A 17,579-nucleotide genomic window follows, 5' to 3' on the forward strand; every position below is an offset into this window, starting at 1 on the left:
CAATATATGCGTTTTTTTTTAAATAAAGCTTTGCATGTTCAGTAACGAATGTCATAATTGAAATTGATGTATAACTCATATTTAAATGAATTAAAAATGTCAAGCAGATAATTTAGATACCTGGAAATATTGTAGTTTGATTATTTTTTTCATTTTTGTTCTTGCTGCATATATTCTTTGACATGAGGTATTGAAGAAATATGAACTGTATAGTCCCTGTCATGCTTATAAAGGATATTCAGAAAATGATCTCTAATGCAAAAAAGTATCTTCTAAGTTTATTTTACACATAATGATATTTGTACTTAGTTGACATTCAATTTCTTTTATTAGATAAGAAAACTATGGCTGATTATCTGTCTGAAGGGACTTATGCATTAATGTTTTATAATTTTTAGTTTAATAAAATCTTTTAGTCTTAAATTCATTTTTCAGTTATATGTTAATGTGTGTTAAAAGTTCTAGAGATTTGGTAATTTTGAAACAAAAACAATCTGCAAGACTCTTTGCATTTTTTATTATTTGAGATATTTTAAATTTTATTGTACCACTGAAAACAACTTTTGTGTTTACAATATTAAAGGCTTGCAGTTGTGGGATATATAATTAAGTCATCCTATACTTAGGAATCTTTCATTAAGATGATAATGCCCACTATTAATAGTAAATGGCATTATCTTCTTCAAAGCATGATTTTAAGCATCCTTACTTTGTAATCTTGCTGATGGGCCTTCAATTGTCATGTTCATGCAGATCTGTTGATTTGGGAAGTACAGTACATGGTCAAGGGGGATATAGATCAGAACCAAGTTTAGAAATAACATATTGTTAGATTGGAATTTTTTAGAGTGGTTAGCCTGGGACATAGTAAGTCAATATTTTCTGTTGTACAAATAGTCTAGATTTAGGAGGTTGTGATGTTCCACCATTCCATTACTGATCTTCATTGTATTTTTTGGAGTTACTCATCTTCTTTCACCTGCCCAAGTAGGTAGATTTTTTTTTTCTTTTTTTAAATATTGAAGATTGAACCCAGGGTATTCTATCACTGAGCTACATTCCCATCCCTTTTTTCTTTTCGTTTGAGAAAGGGTCTTGCTCAGTTGCTACAGCTGGCCTGGAACTTTTGATCCTATTCCTCAGCCTCCCGAATTGCTGATATTACAGGCATGTACCACCATGCCCTGCACCTACATAATATTTTAAATGGGACTGTTGGAACAGGGCAAAGGTAAAATGATGATGACAGTAGTAAACACTTAGGGAGCATTTTTTATGTGACAAGAATGGTTCTAAGCATTTTACATCTGTTATCTGATGTTCATGATCAGTTTGAAGGTAGGTATTAGTATTCCTTTCATTTTATAGAATCATAAACTGTCACAAAATGTTCTAATAAGTACTTTTCCAGGGCCACCTAGCTATTAAATGGTGGATTCCAAGATTTAAACACATGCAGTCTGGCTCCTTGGTTTGTGCTCTTCCCCTGCTCTGCGAGAGTGTATTAAATCTGGAGAGTCTAAGGCTATTTCAAAGTTAATTATAAGTAATTTCTGAGTTCCCAGAATTTAATTATTATGCTTTATTTAATTCAGCTTTTTCTTTTTTTTTTTTCTTGCTGGTGGTGGTATTGGAGTGTTCTTGGATATAACAATAATTTTTTAGACAGTGAAAATAGAATATTTGATCTAGGATGTTTTCCCGAGTCATTTTGATGAGACATTCTTTTTACCCTGCCTTAGGGAACTCTTGGACAATTTAAAGGAAATTATACTTTTCTCTTGAATAACCCAATAAAAAGCAGAAGGCCACATTAAAAAAAGAAGTTATTATCAGTGCTTTATTTGATTCATAGTAACTACAGCTATTAGAATTACTTAAGTACTAATTAAAATTGGTTACAGTTGCACAACACAAAATTTTTTAAAGTTCAAAAACTGGTCAAATCACCCCATCTTTTTTGTTACTGCTAAAAACCTTCAAACTTTCTCTGGGAAATCGGGCTTAAAAACAACGAAAATAACACATTGACAAGTAATGTATCTGAAAACCGGCCACTAATTTTTGACTAAAAATTGGTGGATTAATACAATCTTGACGAAATTTAGTTATACAAAATGAGCAATTTACATTTGTTAGAAATTATGGTTTTAAAAAAACTCACATTGATAAAAACTGTAATCATTAAGATATGATACAGAAAGAAGTGGCTGGTGAATCTTAGAGTAATTGTTTCCCAAGTAAACTTTCTGAGAGTATCAAGTCTTTAAAGTAAAAACAAAAATGAGTTTATTTTCTAAAACTATTTTCCAGATGAAAACTAATTTTGAGATAATTCTGTCTTTCATAAATATTTCAAAAACATGAAGTCAAAATTTACCTACAGTCAAAATGGCAATTTTGAAGAGTACCTATTATCTGGGAGTTTGTTGATGAACAAAGTCAAAACAGACCACTCAGCTCAGGATTCAGAGTATAGTGGGGAAGACTGATCCTAAGTAATTTGTTATATAATTAATTGTTGAGATAATGCTGAAATAATAGGGCAACTGGATCTAACCCATGAAACAGGGAAATTTATACAGAAGTGGGTAGAAATTAATTTAGTTAAGTGCGTTAGAGGAAGACAAATAAAAGGCCCTTTGACAGGAAGCAGCATACTTCCCTGAGAACTATAAAAACTAATGAATTTTAAGCAAGAGGGATACGTGCTCAAATTTATATTTAAAAATAATAAATGTGGAATATGGTTTAAAGAAATATTGGCATGAAAAGAACTCAGTAAAGATTTCTCAGAATAAGTGGAGGCAACAGAGAAGGCAAATAATATATAACTGAGAATCGGGTCAACTTGTCTGGATTATGTGGTTGATCAGCTGTGGGACTAAGGAAGTAGAAAGTATCAAGGATGATTTCCAAATTTCTCATTTGAACAAGGATAAGACAGGAAAAATAAAGAAGATGCAGGTTTTGGAGAGAAGATAGTGGACATGATGAGTTTGAGATGTTGGTTAGACATCCATGTGGTCATGTCTGGAGATAGTTGGGTATATAGATACACAAATCTAGAGTTTTGGTCTGTGTTAGAGATAAGAGGAAAAAAAAGTTGTTAGTACATGGATTGTATCAAAGCCACGGGGAGGAGGAGCTAATTCAAGATGTGCATGAGAGTAGAAGGCCGCCTAGTACTAAGTTCTTAAGGGCTCCAATAGGAAAGGTTAGATAAAGAAGTATGCATTGACTAGGAAGCAGCAGCTAATGAGGTAAGAGAAACCTTATAAGGGTGTTTTAAGAGCTACAGAAATAGAGTTCACTATTTCAAGGAGGAAGTAATACTGTCCAAAAGCTTTTGAGCATTGTATATAGGAATAAAAACCTGGGTTTATTTTAATTTTATTTCACATTTCCATATGTTGTGATAATAATACAAATGCACAGTGAGGTAGGGCACACAGCTGTAGTATAGCCAGTGTTCTTTTTTTTTTCTGATTATTTTTTAAACCCTATTTATTTATGTTTTATGTGGTGCTGAGGTTTGAACCCAGTGCCTCACACATGCTAGGCAAGGTCTCTACCACTGAGCCATAGCCCCAGCCCTGACCTGGATTTATTGACAGCTCCTAAGTGACCCTTAATATTTGCAGTTTTGGAGAGAGGATGATGCTGGAAGTCAGAGTGGAGTAGTTTGAGGGTGGGAAATTGAATAGAGGTAATGACTAGGGTGTTTGGTGTTAAAACTTTCCTTATTTCTCCCTGAAACATAATGTATTTTTCCATGCAATGGTCTTTTCAATGATTTACTGTGGAAAAACAAGTTTGTCAAGTAAGAAGCCAAAGAGTGCACTAATTCCTCCCTCACTACCTGTTTTCTCTTATTAAAAAAGAAAAATCAAATATTGTTTGGCTCTTTTACTGAAACACATTGAAAGTTCATTGATTTAGAGTATAGTATAATGCTTATATTTCTAATAAGTGAGTGGGCTTACTTTATCTTGGCAACTTTTAATGTGTTAAATATTACATTGCCCAAATTTTCTTTCCCTCCTATTTTCTTCCCCACCCTCCCCCTCCTCCCCCCCTCACCCCCCATTCCTTCCCTCCCCATTCCTTCCCTCCCCAATTTTTCCCTTCCTCCCCTCCCCTTCTCCCCCTCCCCTTTACCCCCATTCCTTCCCTCCCCATTCTTTCCCTTCCTCCCCTCCCCTTCTCCCCCTCCCCTTCTCTCCTCCTCCCCTTCATTCCTCATTCCTTCCCTTCCTCCCATCCCCTTCTCCCCTGCTGCTCGCTTGCTCCCTTCCTTCCTTCCTTCCTTCCTTCCTTCCTTCCTTCCTTCCTTCCTTCCTTCCTTCCTTCCTTCCTTCCTCCCTCCCTCCCTCCCTCCCTCCCTCCCTGACAAAAACAGGACAGTCTGTTTAAATGACCTGTGTTTATTTAAAGTTTTACAATTGCTCCATATCTTAGTAACTCCTATTAAGAGAGACATTAAGTAGATTCTTGATTCTTCTAGCACAATCAATGTTTTAAGTGGGTTTTTTTTAGCATTTTACATATTAAAATGTAATAGTTTTGTGTTTTTTATTTAATTTTGACCGAATTTCTTAATATTTTTGTTTTTTTTTAAGTTATCAATGGACCTTTATTTATTTTTTTAATGCAGTGCTGAGAATTGAACCCAGTGCCTTGAATATACTAGGCAAGCACTCTACCACTGAGCCAGCACCCCAGCCCCTAATTTATATTCTTTGTATCTATTTTCTATTTAAAAATTTATGTGAAATTTTGATTGAGAGGAAAATTTGTGGCTCAGTGGTAGAGCGCTCGCCTAGCAGTGCGAGGCCCTGGGTTTGATCCTCAGCACCACATATAAATAAACAAATAAAGATATTTTAAAATAAAAAAAAGTAGTGATTGAGAGTCTAGGTTTAGACTGTACATTTTGGACAACATGTTGGATTAAGTGGACATTGTGTGTTTTCTGGTCAGATTAAAAATGTAAATACATGAGAATTTTTTTTTCCATTTTAAAGGGTGCTCATTTATTGTCACTGTTCTAAATCTACAAAAAAAGAAAGAAAAGGAAGGAAGAAAGAAAAGAACATAACCCTCCTCAACTCAATTTCCTCCATCCCACAACATAATTTTTCCCTAAACCAAACCCCCAACTGGTCCTGGTAGAGGAAATGAGAATCTTCTCTTTTACCTTAAGTATATCCTTTAAGTTGAACGTGACTTAGGGGAGTCAAACAAAGAGAAAACGAAGATATATCTAAAAAACGTCTTATCACCAATAATCAAATTTGAATTATGTCATTAAGAAGATACTATTTCTACCAGTTAATTGGTAAACATGAGTGTTCACACAATATAGAAGCTTATGATAGTCAAGAGCTGGAAACAGCTCACTGTTGTTCAGTATTATATATAATAATAAAGAACAACTGGGTGTGCTGGCACATAAATGTAATTGCAGCTATTTAGGAGACTGAGATCATTGGATTACAAGTTCCAGGTTAGCCTGGACCATTTAGGGAGACCCTGTGTTAAAATAAAAAGGGCTGGAGATGTAGCTCAGTGGTAGAGAAACATTGGGTTTAATCCCCTGTTCTGTAAAAATAAATAAACTGTTGCTTTAAGCAACAATTTGGGATGAATCTTAAAAACATTGTATCAAGTAAGAGAAACCAGTCTTGAAAGTTTGTATACTGGGTGGTTCCATTTATTAGATATTGTAAAAAAACTGAAACTATATTTATGGGAAACAGGTCAGTAATTTCTGGAGAGGTAGGGTGAGTGTATAGCATTGGAGAGTCTTGTGGGATGGTGGAAATAACTATTCTATAACTTGGTTGTGGCAGTTATATTAATCTATATAGAGAGATTCATATAAAATTCATAGAACTTGGACTGGGGATGTGGCTCAAGCGGTAATGTACTCGCCTGGCATGTGCAGGGTGCTGGGTTCGATCCTTAGCACCACATAAAAATAAAGATGTTGTGTCCACCGAAAAACTGAAAAATAAATATTAAAAAATTCTCTCTCTAAAAAAAAATTCATAGAACTACATCAAGAAAGAAGACAATTTTACTGTATAAAATATTAGTAGTTGGTAAAGATGATATTGTGCTGATGATATATTGTGATTGGTGGGAATATCATTGATACAGCCTTTTTTTGGAGAAAAATTTGTTGATTTAAGACAAGTCTGAAAATCTTGAAACTTGTTGGAACAGTGCTTTAATTTCTAGGACTTTATCTTGAAAATCAAGATGAACAAAGATTGTGTAAAATAGAATTGATAACAACAAAAAGCTGAACAATAGAGCACTAATTAAATTATACGTTATTCCAATAGAAGATTATGCAGAAATGTATTTACAATAATATATAAACAGTAAAAAGTCTACATTTTTTTAGTGGTATATACAAAGAGGTATCTGAAAATTATCCTTTATCCATATACCCTTATTATGGAAGGAAGGTCAGGAAATGGAGAAGTTGTGTTTAAGTTCTGTGTCTTCTTGGTCTCTGCTCAGAGTTAACAAAGCAGTCTGAATTCTTTCAGGGCACTCTGGATAGAGGTGATTTAAGCAGGATATGAATCATCTGTTTTCTCAGGAAAAAACCTTGATGATTCTGACTATAAATTTATTTGTTGAAGAAAGTCAAGACTCATTTTCTAAAATCCATGAGTGCCAGTGATAAAATAATGAGTTATCTGAGTTCTAATGATGATACTGGATTTTTAGACCTTTGAGTGATTAATTTACCTTGTTTGACGATGTACAAGTATTTTTTGTGGACATATGTCATCAATGTATTCAACTTCTTCAACTACCTCTTTCCCTTTTCTTCCTCCATCTCTACCAAGCAGTGGTTACTGTAGGTATATGTAACTTTTAAAGGATCAGCTGTACTTTTTCCCAATGCATCATCTTATATTCCTTCCAGTTGCTCCATGTCTTTGTCAACACTTGCTACAGTCAGTTTTCAAAATCATTTTATTCAGTTTAATGAGTATGTACTGTTATTGTGCATGTGTTTTGCAAGTTTGAGACATAGTTAGCATACCATACAATTTGCTTTTAATATATTCATTGTTATGTGCAACAGTGACCACAGTCAATTTTAGAACATTTTCTATACCCAAAAAAGAAACCTTATGTTTTTAGCTATCACTAGGCAATCTCATGAGGTGGTGGAAATAACTATCCTCTAGCTCTAAGCAACCACTAATCTTTCTATCTCATATATTTCCCTGTTCTAGACATTTCATGTGAACAACATCATGAAACATAAGGTCTTTGTGACTGACTTCTTTTTTTTTTTTTGAATACTGGGGGTTGGAACCAGGGACATTTCACCATTGAGCTATAATCCCAGTCCTTTTGTTTTGAGACAGGGTCTTGCTAAATTGCTGAGACTTGCCTCAGACTTGTGATATTTCTGCCTGAGTCTATGGAGTATCTGGGATTATAGTTAAGCACCACTGGGCCCATCTGAAAATTGTTATATTAACCAAATTGAATGTTCCAATACATGAAATAGATGCTTTCTTTAATTAGATTTTGATTTGTTATTTTATATGTATTTAGATTTGTTAATTTTTTTCAACAAAGCTCTTTAATTTTTTTTTTTTGTATAGAAGACTTGGATGCCTTTTGTTTTATTTTTCTAAGTATTTGTGTGATTTTTTTTTTGGAGTTACTGGGAATGGAATTTCTAAAATTTCATTTTCTGATTTCTTTTTGCCAATGAGCCTTATGTCTTGTGACCCTGCTAAATTTGTTTTATAAGATCTAGTCAGATTTTAGAATCCCTGGGGATTTCTGTGAAAACAATCATTATCTGCAAATAGGTACAATTTTTATTTCTTCCTTTCCTATCCTTTTGCTTTTAAAGTTTTAATTGTCATATTGCAATGGATAGGACTTATAGGACAGTGTTGAATAGAAGTGATCATTCTTATTCCTTATATCAAGGTATTTCCTTTTTTTATTTAAATAAATGATGCATTTTAAAAGGTTAAAATTTATTTGGTTTTTGTTAAGTTGTATTGTTTTGATGGCTTCCCTGGATCAGGTGTGTAATTGGTAAAAGTCATAGTGAAACGCCTTCGGTAATGTGGCAATTAGATTTTGCCACCTTCAGCTAGACTGACTTTTGCCTATATATAGAAGTTAGGTGAGAAGCAGGAGCTATGATTCAGTATGAGGGTCTAAATTTCTCATGACGGGATAATTGGTGTTTTATGTCTAATCTATAATTGCCAAGGGGAAAAGAAGGAGATAAGGTCAAATGGGGAAATTTTGTCTGTTGTGATCAAGTGTAATTTGAATTAGTACATTATAGTATGGTAAGTTTGCTTCAAAATATTAAAAGACACCATTATTTATAAAATTATGAATTTGTGCTTTCAATCTATTAGACCACTATATATTTTTTTTCTTTTTTCTTTTTTTAGTTGTAGATGGACACAATACCTTTATTTATTTTTATGTGGTGCTGTGAATTGAACCCAGTGCCTCACGCATGCTGGGCAAGTGCTCTGCCACTGAGCTACAACCCTATCCCCTAGACCACTATTTTTTGTTTTAATTTGTCTTGTCTTTTTAAGATTGAGATGCAGCAGAGGGAAGAGGAGTGGCCACTCTATCTCCAAGTAAATGGGGAAGAGGTTCTCTGAAACCTTTCAGAAAGCTTTGTATATTTCCTCCAGAACTTGAGAAGTTAGTGTGTGACTCTTGCCAAGAAAAGTTTAAAGGGAGGGGACTGTGTCTGGAATTGATCCTGACTGCACAAGGATAAAGACTGATGGTTTGAGTGGTGCTTCCTCTGCTGGTGGGAGGAGACACTGTGGATTTACCTAGGAGCTTAATTTGGGTGTTGGCAGGAACCAGCTTGATCTCCTCTCCCCAGAAGACGGCCTGAGTTTGTGAAGGGTGGAAGATCTTTAAGTTCTAATAACTATATTGGATTGGAATGAAGTTATTTAAATAGTTTTAAAATGGGAATTAACAGAGAAATGTAACTTTTTTTTTTTTTTTTTAGTTTTTGCTTGTACCACAGCTAATTCAGAGAGCATTTGACTGAATAGTTATGAATAGTAGATCTAGGGCATTTGGTCTTTAATTTAAATCATACATACACACACACACACTCGCACTCACAATTTTGGTACCAGGGATTAAACTTAAGGATACTCGATCACCGAGCCACATCTCCAGCCCTATTTTGTATTTTACTTAGAGACAGGGTCTCGAAGTTGCTGAGGCTGGCTTTGAACTCGCAATTCTCCTGTCTCAGCCACTGGGATTACAGGCGTGCGCCACTACGCCCGGCTGAACACAATATCTTTATTTATTTATTTTTAAAAATGTATCTATGTATTTTTATATGGTGCTGAGGATCAAACCCTCACACATGTGAGGCAGGTGCTCTACCCCTGAGCTACATACAGTCCCAGCTCTTAAATAATTTTAAGGAACATTAATAATTAATTTTCCTCTGCATCATCTTATAACAAATTTTAAATTAAGATGTTAAAAATAAATAAAATTTAAATATAACAAATGTAATAAAGATGTATTGCTTTTAAATGGTCAGTTTGGTAATCTTTCTTAATTGTATACACCTATCACTTATAACAAGTTCTGTCTAGCTCCTTTCCAGTCAATTTCCTCAACTCCGTAAGCAGCAATCACTGTTATTTTTTAAATTTTTTATTTGAATTTGTTATATATGACAACAGAATGCATTACAATTCATAGTACACATATAGAACACAATTTTTCATATCTCTGGTTGTAAACAAAGTATATTTTCACAACATTCGAGTCTTCATACATATACTTAGGGTAATGATGTCCATCTCATTCTACCATCTTTTCTGTCCCCTTGCCCTCTCCCTTCCCCTCTCACCATGCTCTCCCTCCTCCAACCCAATGATGAATCAGCCTTCTTATATCAGGGAAAACATTCGGCATTTGTTTTTTTTTTGGGGATTGGCTAACACTTAGCATTGTATTCTCCAGCTTCATCCATTTACCTGCAAATGTCATGATTTTATTCTCTTTTATTGTTCAGTAATATTCCATTATGTCTATATACCACATTTTTTTTATCCATTCATATACTGAAGGGCATCTAGATTGGTTCCACAGTTTAGCTATTTGAATTGAGCTGCTGTAAACATTGATGTGGCTTTGTCCCTGTAGTATGCCGTTTTTAAGTCTTTTGGGTATAGACTGAGGAGTGGAATAACTGGGTCAAATGGTGGTTCCATTAAATTTTCCAAGGATTCTCCATATTACTTTCCATATTGTCTGTACCAGTTTGCAGTCCCACTAGCAATGTATGAGTGTGCCTTTACCCCACATCCTCGCTAACCCTGGTGTTTAACAGTCTTCATAATAGCCACCATTTTGACTGGAGTGATATGAAATCTTAGAGTAGTTATGATTTGTAATTTTGTAATTGCTAGAGATGTTGAACATTTTTTTCATATTTTTGTTGATTGATTGTATATATATTCTGAGAAGTGTCTGTTCAGTTCCCTGGTCCATTTATTGATTGGGTTATTTTTGCTGAGAAGAAGCTTTTTAGTTTGAATCTATCCCATTTATTGATTCTTGATTTTAATTCTTGTGCTATAGGAATCTTATTAAGGAACTTAGGGCCTAATTTGACATGATGGGCCTGCTTTTTCTTCTATTGGATGTAAGGTCTCTGGTTTTATTCCTAAGTCCTTGATCCACTTTGAGTTGAGTTTTGTGCATGGTGAAAGATAGGGATTTAATTTCATTTTGTTGCATTTGGATTTCCAGTTTTCCCAATACCATTTGTTGAAGAGGTTATCTTTTCTCCAATGTATGTTTTTGGTGTCTTTGACTAATATAACTGTATTTGTGTGGGTTTGTTTCTGTGTCCTCTATTCTGTACCATTGGTCTTACCAGTCTATTTTTAGTGCCAATGCCATGCTGTTTTGTTACTATAGCTCAGTAGTATAGTTTAAGATCTGGTATAGTGATGCTACCTGCTTCACTCTTCTTGCTAAGGATTGCTTTGGCTATTCTGGGTTTCTTATTTTTCCAGATGAATTTCATGACTGCCTTTTCTATTTCTAGGAGGACTGTCATTGAGATTTTGATTAGAATTGCATTAAGTCTGTATGGTGCTTTTGGTAGTATGGTCATTTTGATAATATTAATTCTGCCTATCCAAGAACAAGGCAGATCTTTCCATCTTCTAAGGGCTTCTTTAATTTATTTTTTTTAGCATTCTGTAGTTCTCATTGTAGAGATCTTTCACCTCTTTTATTACGTTGATTCCCAGGTTTTTTTTTTTTTTTTGAGACTACTGTAAATGGGGTAGTTTTCCCTTGTTTCCCTTTCAGAGGATTTGTCATTGATATACAGAAATGTCTTTGATTTATGGGTATTGATTTTGTATCTTGTTACTTTGCTGAATTCATTTACTAGTTCTAGAAGTTTTCTGGTAGAATTTTTTGGGTCTTCTAGGTATAGAATTATATTTTCACGACCATTGTTTTTTTAATATATATATTTTCAGTTGTTGATAGACCTTTATTTTATTTATTTATATATATATATACATATGGTGCTGAAACTTGAACTCAGTGCCTCACACATGCTAGACAAGCACTCCACCATGAACCCCAGCCCCAGCCCACAACCACTGGTTTCTAGAGATTAGTTTTCATGATGCTGGAGTATTTTCTGTTAGACTGTATATGTTTCTATAAGGTGATCCTAGAAGTGTTTTTGAGAGAAAACCAGACTTTTGTAAGAAGATACATTTTATTTCCTGAGCCTATACTACTAAATTCTCAAAACAGTGGCTCAAACTGATTACTTTCTAATTAGGAAACAAAAGTATTTTAATAACATTTAGTCTCATTCATACCTTGGTGCTCTACATGTGTTCTTATTTGAAAAAATATTACATACCACATGATCCAGCAATTCCACTTTTAAGTATATAATATATAATTTCCCCCCCAAAAGAAATTAATATGTTGAATAGATATCTGCACTCTCAACATTCATTTCAACAATATTCACAATAACCAGCTATGGAATCAAACTAAGTGTCCATCAATATCAGTGGATAAAACTATTCAGCCTTTCAAAAGAAGAAAAACTGGGAATTTAGCATATGCAAGACCTTGGGCTGATCATCTGCACCTAAATAAAGAAATAAATACATATCCTGTTATTTGGGACATCATAAATGAACCTAGAGAACATTATACTGAATGACATATGTGAAGCATAGAAAGATAATTACAGTATAATCTCATACGTGGACTCTAAAAACATAATAGAATTCATGGAGAGTAGAGTGGTGATCACCAGAGGAATGAAGTGGGGTTGGGGGATTTGTAAAATGTTGGTGAATGGATACAGAATTTCAGTTAAGGAGGAAAAAGTTCCAAGACTGTAAAACATGGTGTCTGTAGTTAATAAAAAATAATGTATTCTTGAAAAATGCTATTAATTTCAAATATTTTCACTATGAAAAAATGTGAGGAATTCCATAATGTATATAATATATCAAAATAGCATGATGTACTCCATAAATATATATATTTTTGTTAATTACACAGTAAGTGAAGAAAAGAAAAATTTAGGTTTTTATTTCAGACTATTACAATATAGTTTCCCTCAACTTGTTGTGTCACTGTTAATTAAATCAGTGGTCAAAATGTAATTTTAAATATTTCCCAATGTTATAGACATTGAAATAATAACTTTGTAGAGTTCCAAAAATGTTTACAGTGATTATTGTTACTCTACTTCAGTTGAGTTTGTATAACTTATGGGTGATAAGAAATTTATCTTCATTTTATTCATGGTAATGGTAGCTCCTGACATTTGAACTTTTTTGTTTCTAAAATGCTAACGTAAGCTTAATCAAAAATTCTTTCATACTACTTAATAAATCTGATTTTCTTGTACCTTTTTTAAAAACGACCCTAACATTTAAACATTAAAGTCATCTCTAATAATGTTTTGTTTGTTTGTTTGTTTTAATTCTGATTCATTTAGCTCCTAAAGAAATAACAGAGTCCAAGGGACAAGAAGAGGAATCTGAGAGCCTCGTTAAATATTTTAATGTTGTTTGGTGTAAACCTTCAAAGAAAAAACACAAAAAGTGGGAAGGTGATGCTATTCTTATTGTAAAAGGAAGGTCATTTACATTGAAAGATTTGGATGGCAAAGACATTGGAAAAGGTATTATGATATTACCTAATGTTTATGAATTGATCTAAAATTAATATGTATTTTTGATTATAAAATTGAAATATAATTGGGCTTTATAAAGTCCATATTCATGCCATACTATATATGATACATAAATTATTTCATATTAATCAGTTATCCTAACTATCTTAGGATCTGTGTTAGCTCAATAAGATAAATTCAACTTATGGTCGCCAATTATATATAGTTATTTTGTCATACTTCTAAGATTAAGCAGTTTATGTTGATATGCTTTTTCCTCTTTTTTTTTTGTGAATGGTTAGTGATTAAAAATTTTTAAAGGGTGTTGATAGCAAAAGTTGAATAATAGAATTTCAGTGCTATGCAAGAAAATTTTGGGAAACAGAACAAGGAAATAATGGTTAGGCTTACATAGATTAACACATCTAAATTGGAGGTTACCATTTGTGTTATAAAATGTTTCCAGTGTAATTGACCCTAGTACAAGTTAGCCTATACATTCAAAATGCTTAATATTATATTAAGCTTCTGTAAATGAAGGAGCATATTATTATTTGCATTGCTTCCTATTGTTCAATTTTGAATGTGGCCAAATTATAAAATCTGTTTTACATGTTCATTCCTTCACTTAAAATTATTGTTTGTAGCTGGGTGTGGTGGCATACTCGTGTAATCTTAGCATTTTGGGAGGCTGAAACAGGAGGATTGTGAGTTCAAAACCAGCCTCAGCAATAACAAGGTGGTAAGCAATTCAGTGAGACCTTGTGTCTAATAAAAAACAAAATAGGGCTGGGGATGTGGCTCAGTGGTCGAGTGCCCCTGAATTTAATCCCTGATATAAAAAAAAATTAATTGCCCCTGGGTTCAATACCCCCCTCCCCCACAAATTTTTAGTAACATATGTGTGCCAACCACTATGCTAGGAGTAAACAATTAAAGGTTATTTTAATTTAGAGTTTAATGAGGATAATGCATTTAATAATTAGGATACAATAAAATAATTGTTTCAATAAATTTTTATTAGGTGTAGTGATAACATAAAAGGACCATTTAATTTAGCTTAGGAGACTTAGGGATAAGCTCATCAGATTTACTGTTTAAGAAATATATATTGAAAGTATATATTTGGGAGGTCATGTGAAAGGGGCTTGTGTAAATGGAAGAGCATATACAAAAGGCAGGAAAGAATTGAAATTAATTCGGTGTTTCAGAAATGTAGCGTATGGAAGGGTAGTGACACAGCAATAAGGGTTGAAATTGAACTTAATGATCTGCAACAGAATGTTTTATTTATTATAAAAACAGGAGGCAGCTACTATGTATACAATACTTAGTAAGAAGAGGACAGTACTCATTTCATGTTGTTAAGGTAGATTGGGGCTAGGTTTTTCAGCTAGAGAGGTAAAATTCTCAGAATTAACTCTGTAATATCTTACAAGGTATCATATACATAGTTTTGTGTATGTATAGTTTACAATAAAATGATCTTTTATTTGCAGGTATAAAAGTTAAACTGGTGGGTTTTTAACCCTGGTCCTGCAAGTAGAGTCAACTGAGGTGCTTTAAAAATTCTAATGCCTGGGCTCTAAACTCTGTGGCTCTGATTTAGTTGATGAATAGGTAAAGGGACTGGTCATAGGTATGTTTTAGGTTTCCAGGTGATTCTAATATCCAACTATGAGAACCAGTTATAAACAATGAAGGGGATTATATTGGTTTTCAAATTAAAACATCTAACTACTTGGCTTTCCTAATTATAGCATTAATAAGAGCTTTAATTGGGAGCTAATTGTGCAAGTGACTCCCTATAAACAAGCAGATTTTCTTTGAAATAATTAGATAGATAGGATTTAAATTTGCTATAGGGATAGTTGCTAAGAAAACCAAAACTGGAACACTAAAATTATTGGTAATTGTGATAGGGCAGTCAAGCTAAATGGCCACTATTATACCATATCCAGAAACAAAGCAAAAATGAAAAACAAGGGTGGAAAACAGAGGGTAACAGTTAAGAAAGTCTTCAGGTGTTTGAAAGAGCCATTACTGTGGACCAATATAAAATGAGAGATTCTGGAATTAAAGAATTTTAAAGATATCCTCATGCTTATTCCTGTCTTTCATTTTCATGTAAAACTGAGTTTAAGAGTAATTGGATTCTATAAGAATAAAAGCTAAAACTATAATCTTCATTAATGTGGAGAGGTCAAGACCATTGCTGAATCAGAATGAAGTGAAGGAACATCACTAAACATATTTGGAACGTCAGCTTAAGCACAGGTTAAGCATTCCTTATCTCTACAACTTTTTTGAGCATCATATAGGTGCTCTAAAGATTCTGGGTTTTGGACTTTTTAGATTTAGGATTTTTGGATTAGAGATGTACAACCAGTAAAGTCTTTCTACTTAAGAATATTAAAAGTAAAACATACTTTACTATAAGTAATTTTAAAAATATTAATTAAAATGAAAAAATATTAAACACTTTTAAAACTGGTCCAGATAATAAATTTAAGATGAGTTTTATTGGGGCAAATTGTAGAATTTTCAACTAATAATAAGGGTCATATTTTTTGAAATATGACAGTCTATTAATATTTTTTAGAAACTTAAGAACAGTTTATGATATACATAGTTCCTGCCCTTTGTGATGGCACAATATCTATACATTTCATATTTTGACTCACTTGATAGAATTTTAGACTCTCATACTTTCCTGTCTGTCTAGTTAATGTTCATTTTGAGCAGACTTGTTGAATTATTCATATTTATATTCCATCAGCACCCTACACATGGCAACACTTAAATGTTCATTAAGTTAATATTAATTTAAACAATATTATAAAATATATCACTTTATAATTATATAATTAAAGAGCTGTAACTTGTAATACAAAAGCTTCTTGCCACAACTGTATTTTAACTTTGTTATCTCAGTACACTCACTTCTAGTTGTGGTAACCATTACTTTTATTGCTAATTCTTCAGATTTCTAGCTATTTCTAATTGGAAACAGAGATATCATAGTGTCTCTCCAGAAAAAAAAGAGAGTTCATGTAGCCTATTACACCATTTTCTTGGCTTGATGTTTTCAAATCAAAGCAGCCTTGTTTTTGTTAAAGCGTGGCTGATTTTCATAGTCGTAATTTCTTCTGACTTTAGTTTTTCCCTAATGAAAATAAAAATTATGTTTCATTTGGGCTAACACATTGTACAAGGTTAAAATATATGCAGAGTTTTCATCCTGAATTGTTTTGGAAAGGTGGCTATAGTATCACTGTCATCTTAGAATGTTAGTTCAATTAATTTGTTTTTCTTTCTCAACCTAAAGGTATTGGACATAAATTCAAAGAGCTTGAAACAATCGAAGAGGGCCAAACACTGATGATTCCGGGAAAAGAATTGGAAATCGTGGGGATAATCCCTCCTGATGACTTCAACAGTGGCAGGTGTTTTCAGCATGGAGGAGGAAGTCCTGCTATCCCAAGTTCTCAAACTGCCAGAAAGTGCTTTTCTAACCCTTTCAAGAGTGTGTGTAAACCAAGTTCAAAGGAAAATAGACAGAATGGTTCCCAAAATTGCAAACCACGCTATGATCCATATGCACCAAGTGAGATTTAATAAATAATTTGAATATTCTGTTTTTACTTTCAAAATCATTTTTGTATATGAATTAAAGTTTAAAATTTTGTTTTGTAGTGTTCAGCTGAAATACATATTTTCCTTCATATATTCAATCTTACACGAGGGATTATGTTGAAGACGAACAATAAGGGTTTGGTAATTATTTAATATGTAAACATATAATCCATAAATATAGTAATCAAAATATTATACATGTGTTGAAGGAAAAATACTAACTGTAAATGTGACATACACAAAAGTATAATTTTAAAAAAATATTTTGTAGTTGTAGATGAACACAATACCTTTATTTTATTTATTTTATGTGGTGCTGAGGATTGAACCCAGTGACTCACACATGCTAGGCCAGCACTCTACCACTGAGCCACAACTGTAGTCCCACACAAAAGTATAATTTTGAATGAAATTTGATTTCTATAGAAAGGAGAAAAAATAGTCAATTTATAGACCAGAATTATAATTATGCTTTGAATAGCATATGCTTTGATCACATGTCTTAGTGTATGAAAATGTTGAATGGTATGATGCCATACAAAGAAATCAAGTTTCACCTGTAAAATTCAGTTCAATTTAATTAATGTTCACATTAATGAATTTCATTTTAAAAACTTTACTTTATAGGGCCAGGTTTGTAGCTCAGTGGTAGTGTGCTTGCCTCCCATTCATGAAGCCCTGGGTTCAATCCTCAGCA

The 17,579-nt window shown here is 33.2% G+C and overlaps 1 protein-coding gene across 5 annotated transcripts in view; it reads left to right on the forward strand.

Annotated features, from left to right (window-relative positions):
- Window positions 1-17,579, forward strand: part of Rad54b (RAD54 homolog B) — a 99,828-nt gene that overhangs the window by 55,440 nt on the left and 26,809 nt on the right. For all 5 annotated transcript variants that reach the window (XM_021728670.3, XM_078016910.1, XM_078016908.1 and 2 more), the window contains 2 exons: window positions 13,070-13,255; window positions 16,575-16,853. In XM_021728670.3, coding sequence (XP_021584345.2) covers window positions 13,070-13,255; window positions 16,575-16,853 — 465 coding nt within the window. The remainder of the gene's footprint in view (window positions 1-13,069; window positions 13,256-16,574; window positions 16,854-17,579) is intronic.

Source organism: Ictidomys tridecemlineatus, chromosome 7 (assembly GCF_052094955.1).
Source record: "Ictidomys tridecemlineatus isolate mIctTri1 chromosome 7, mIctTri1.hap1, whole genome shotgun sequence".
Classification (NCBI taxonomy): Eukaryota; Metazoa; Chordata; class Mammalia; order Rodentia; family Sciuridae; genus Ictidomys; species Ictidomys tridecemlineatus.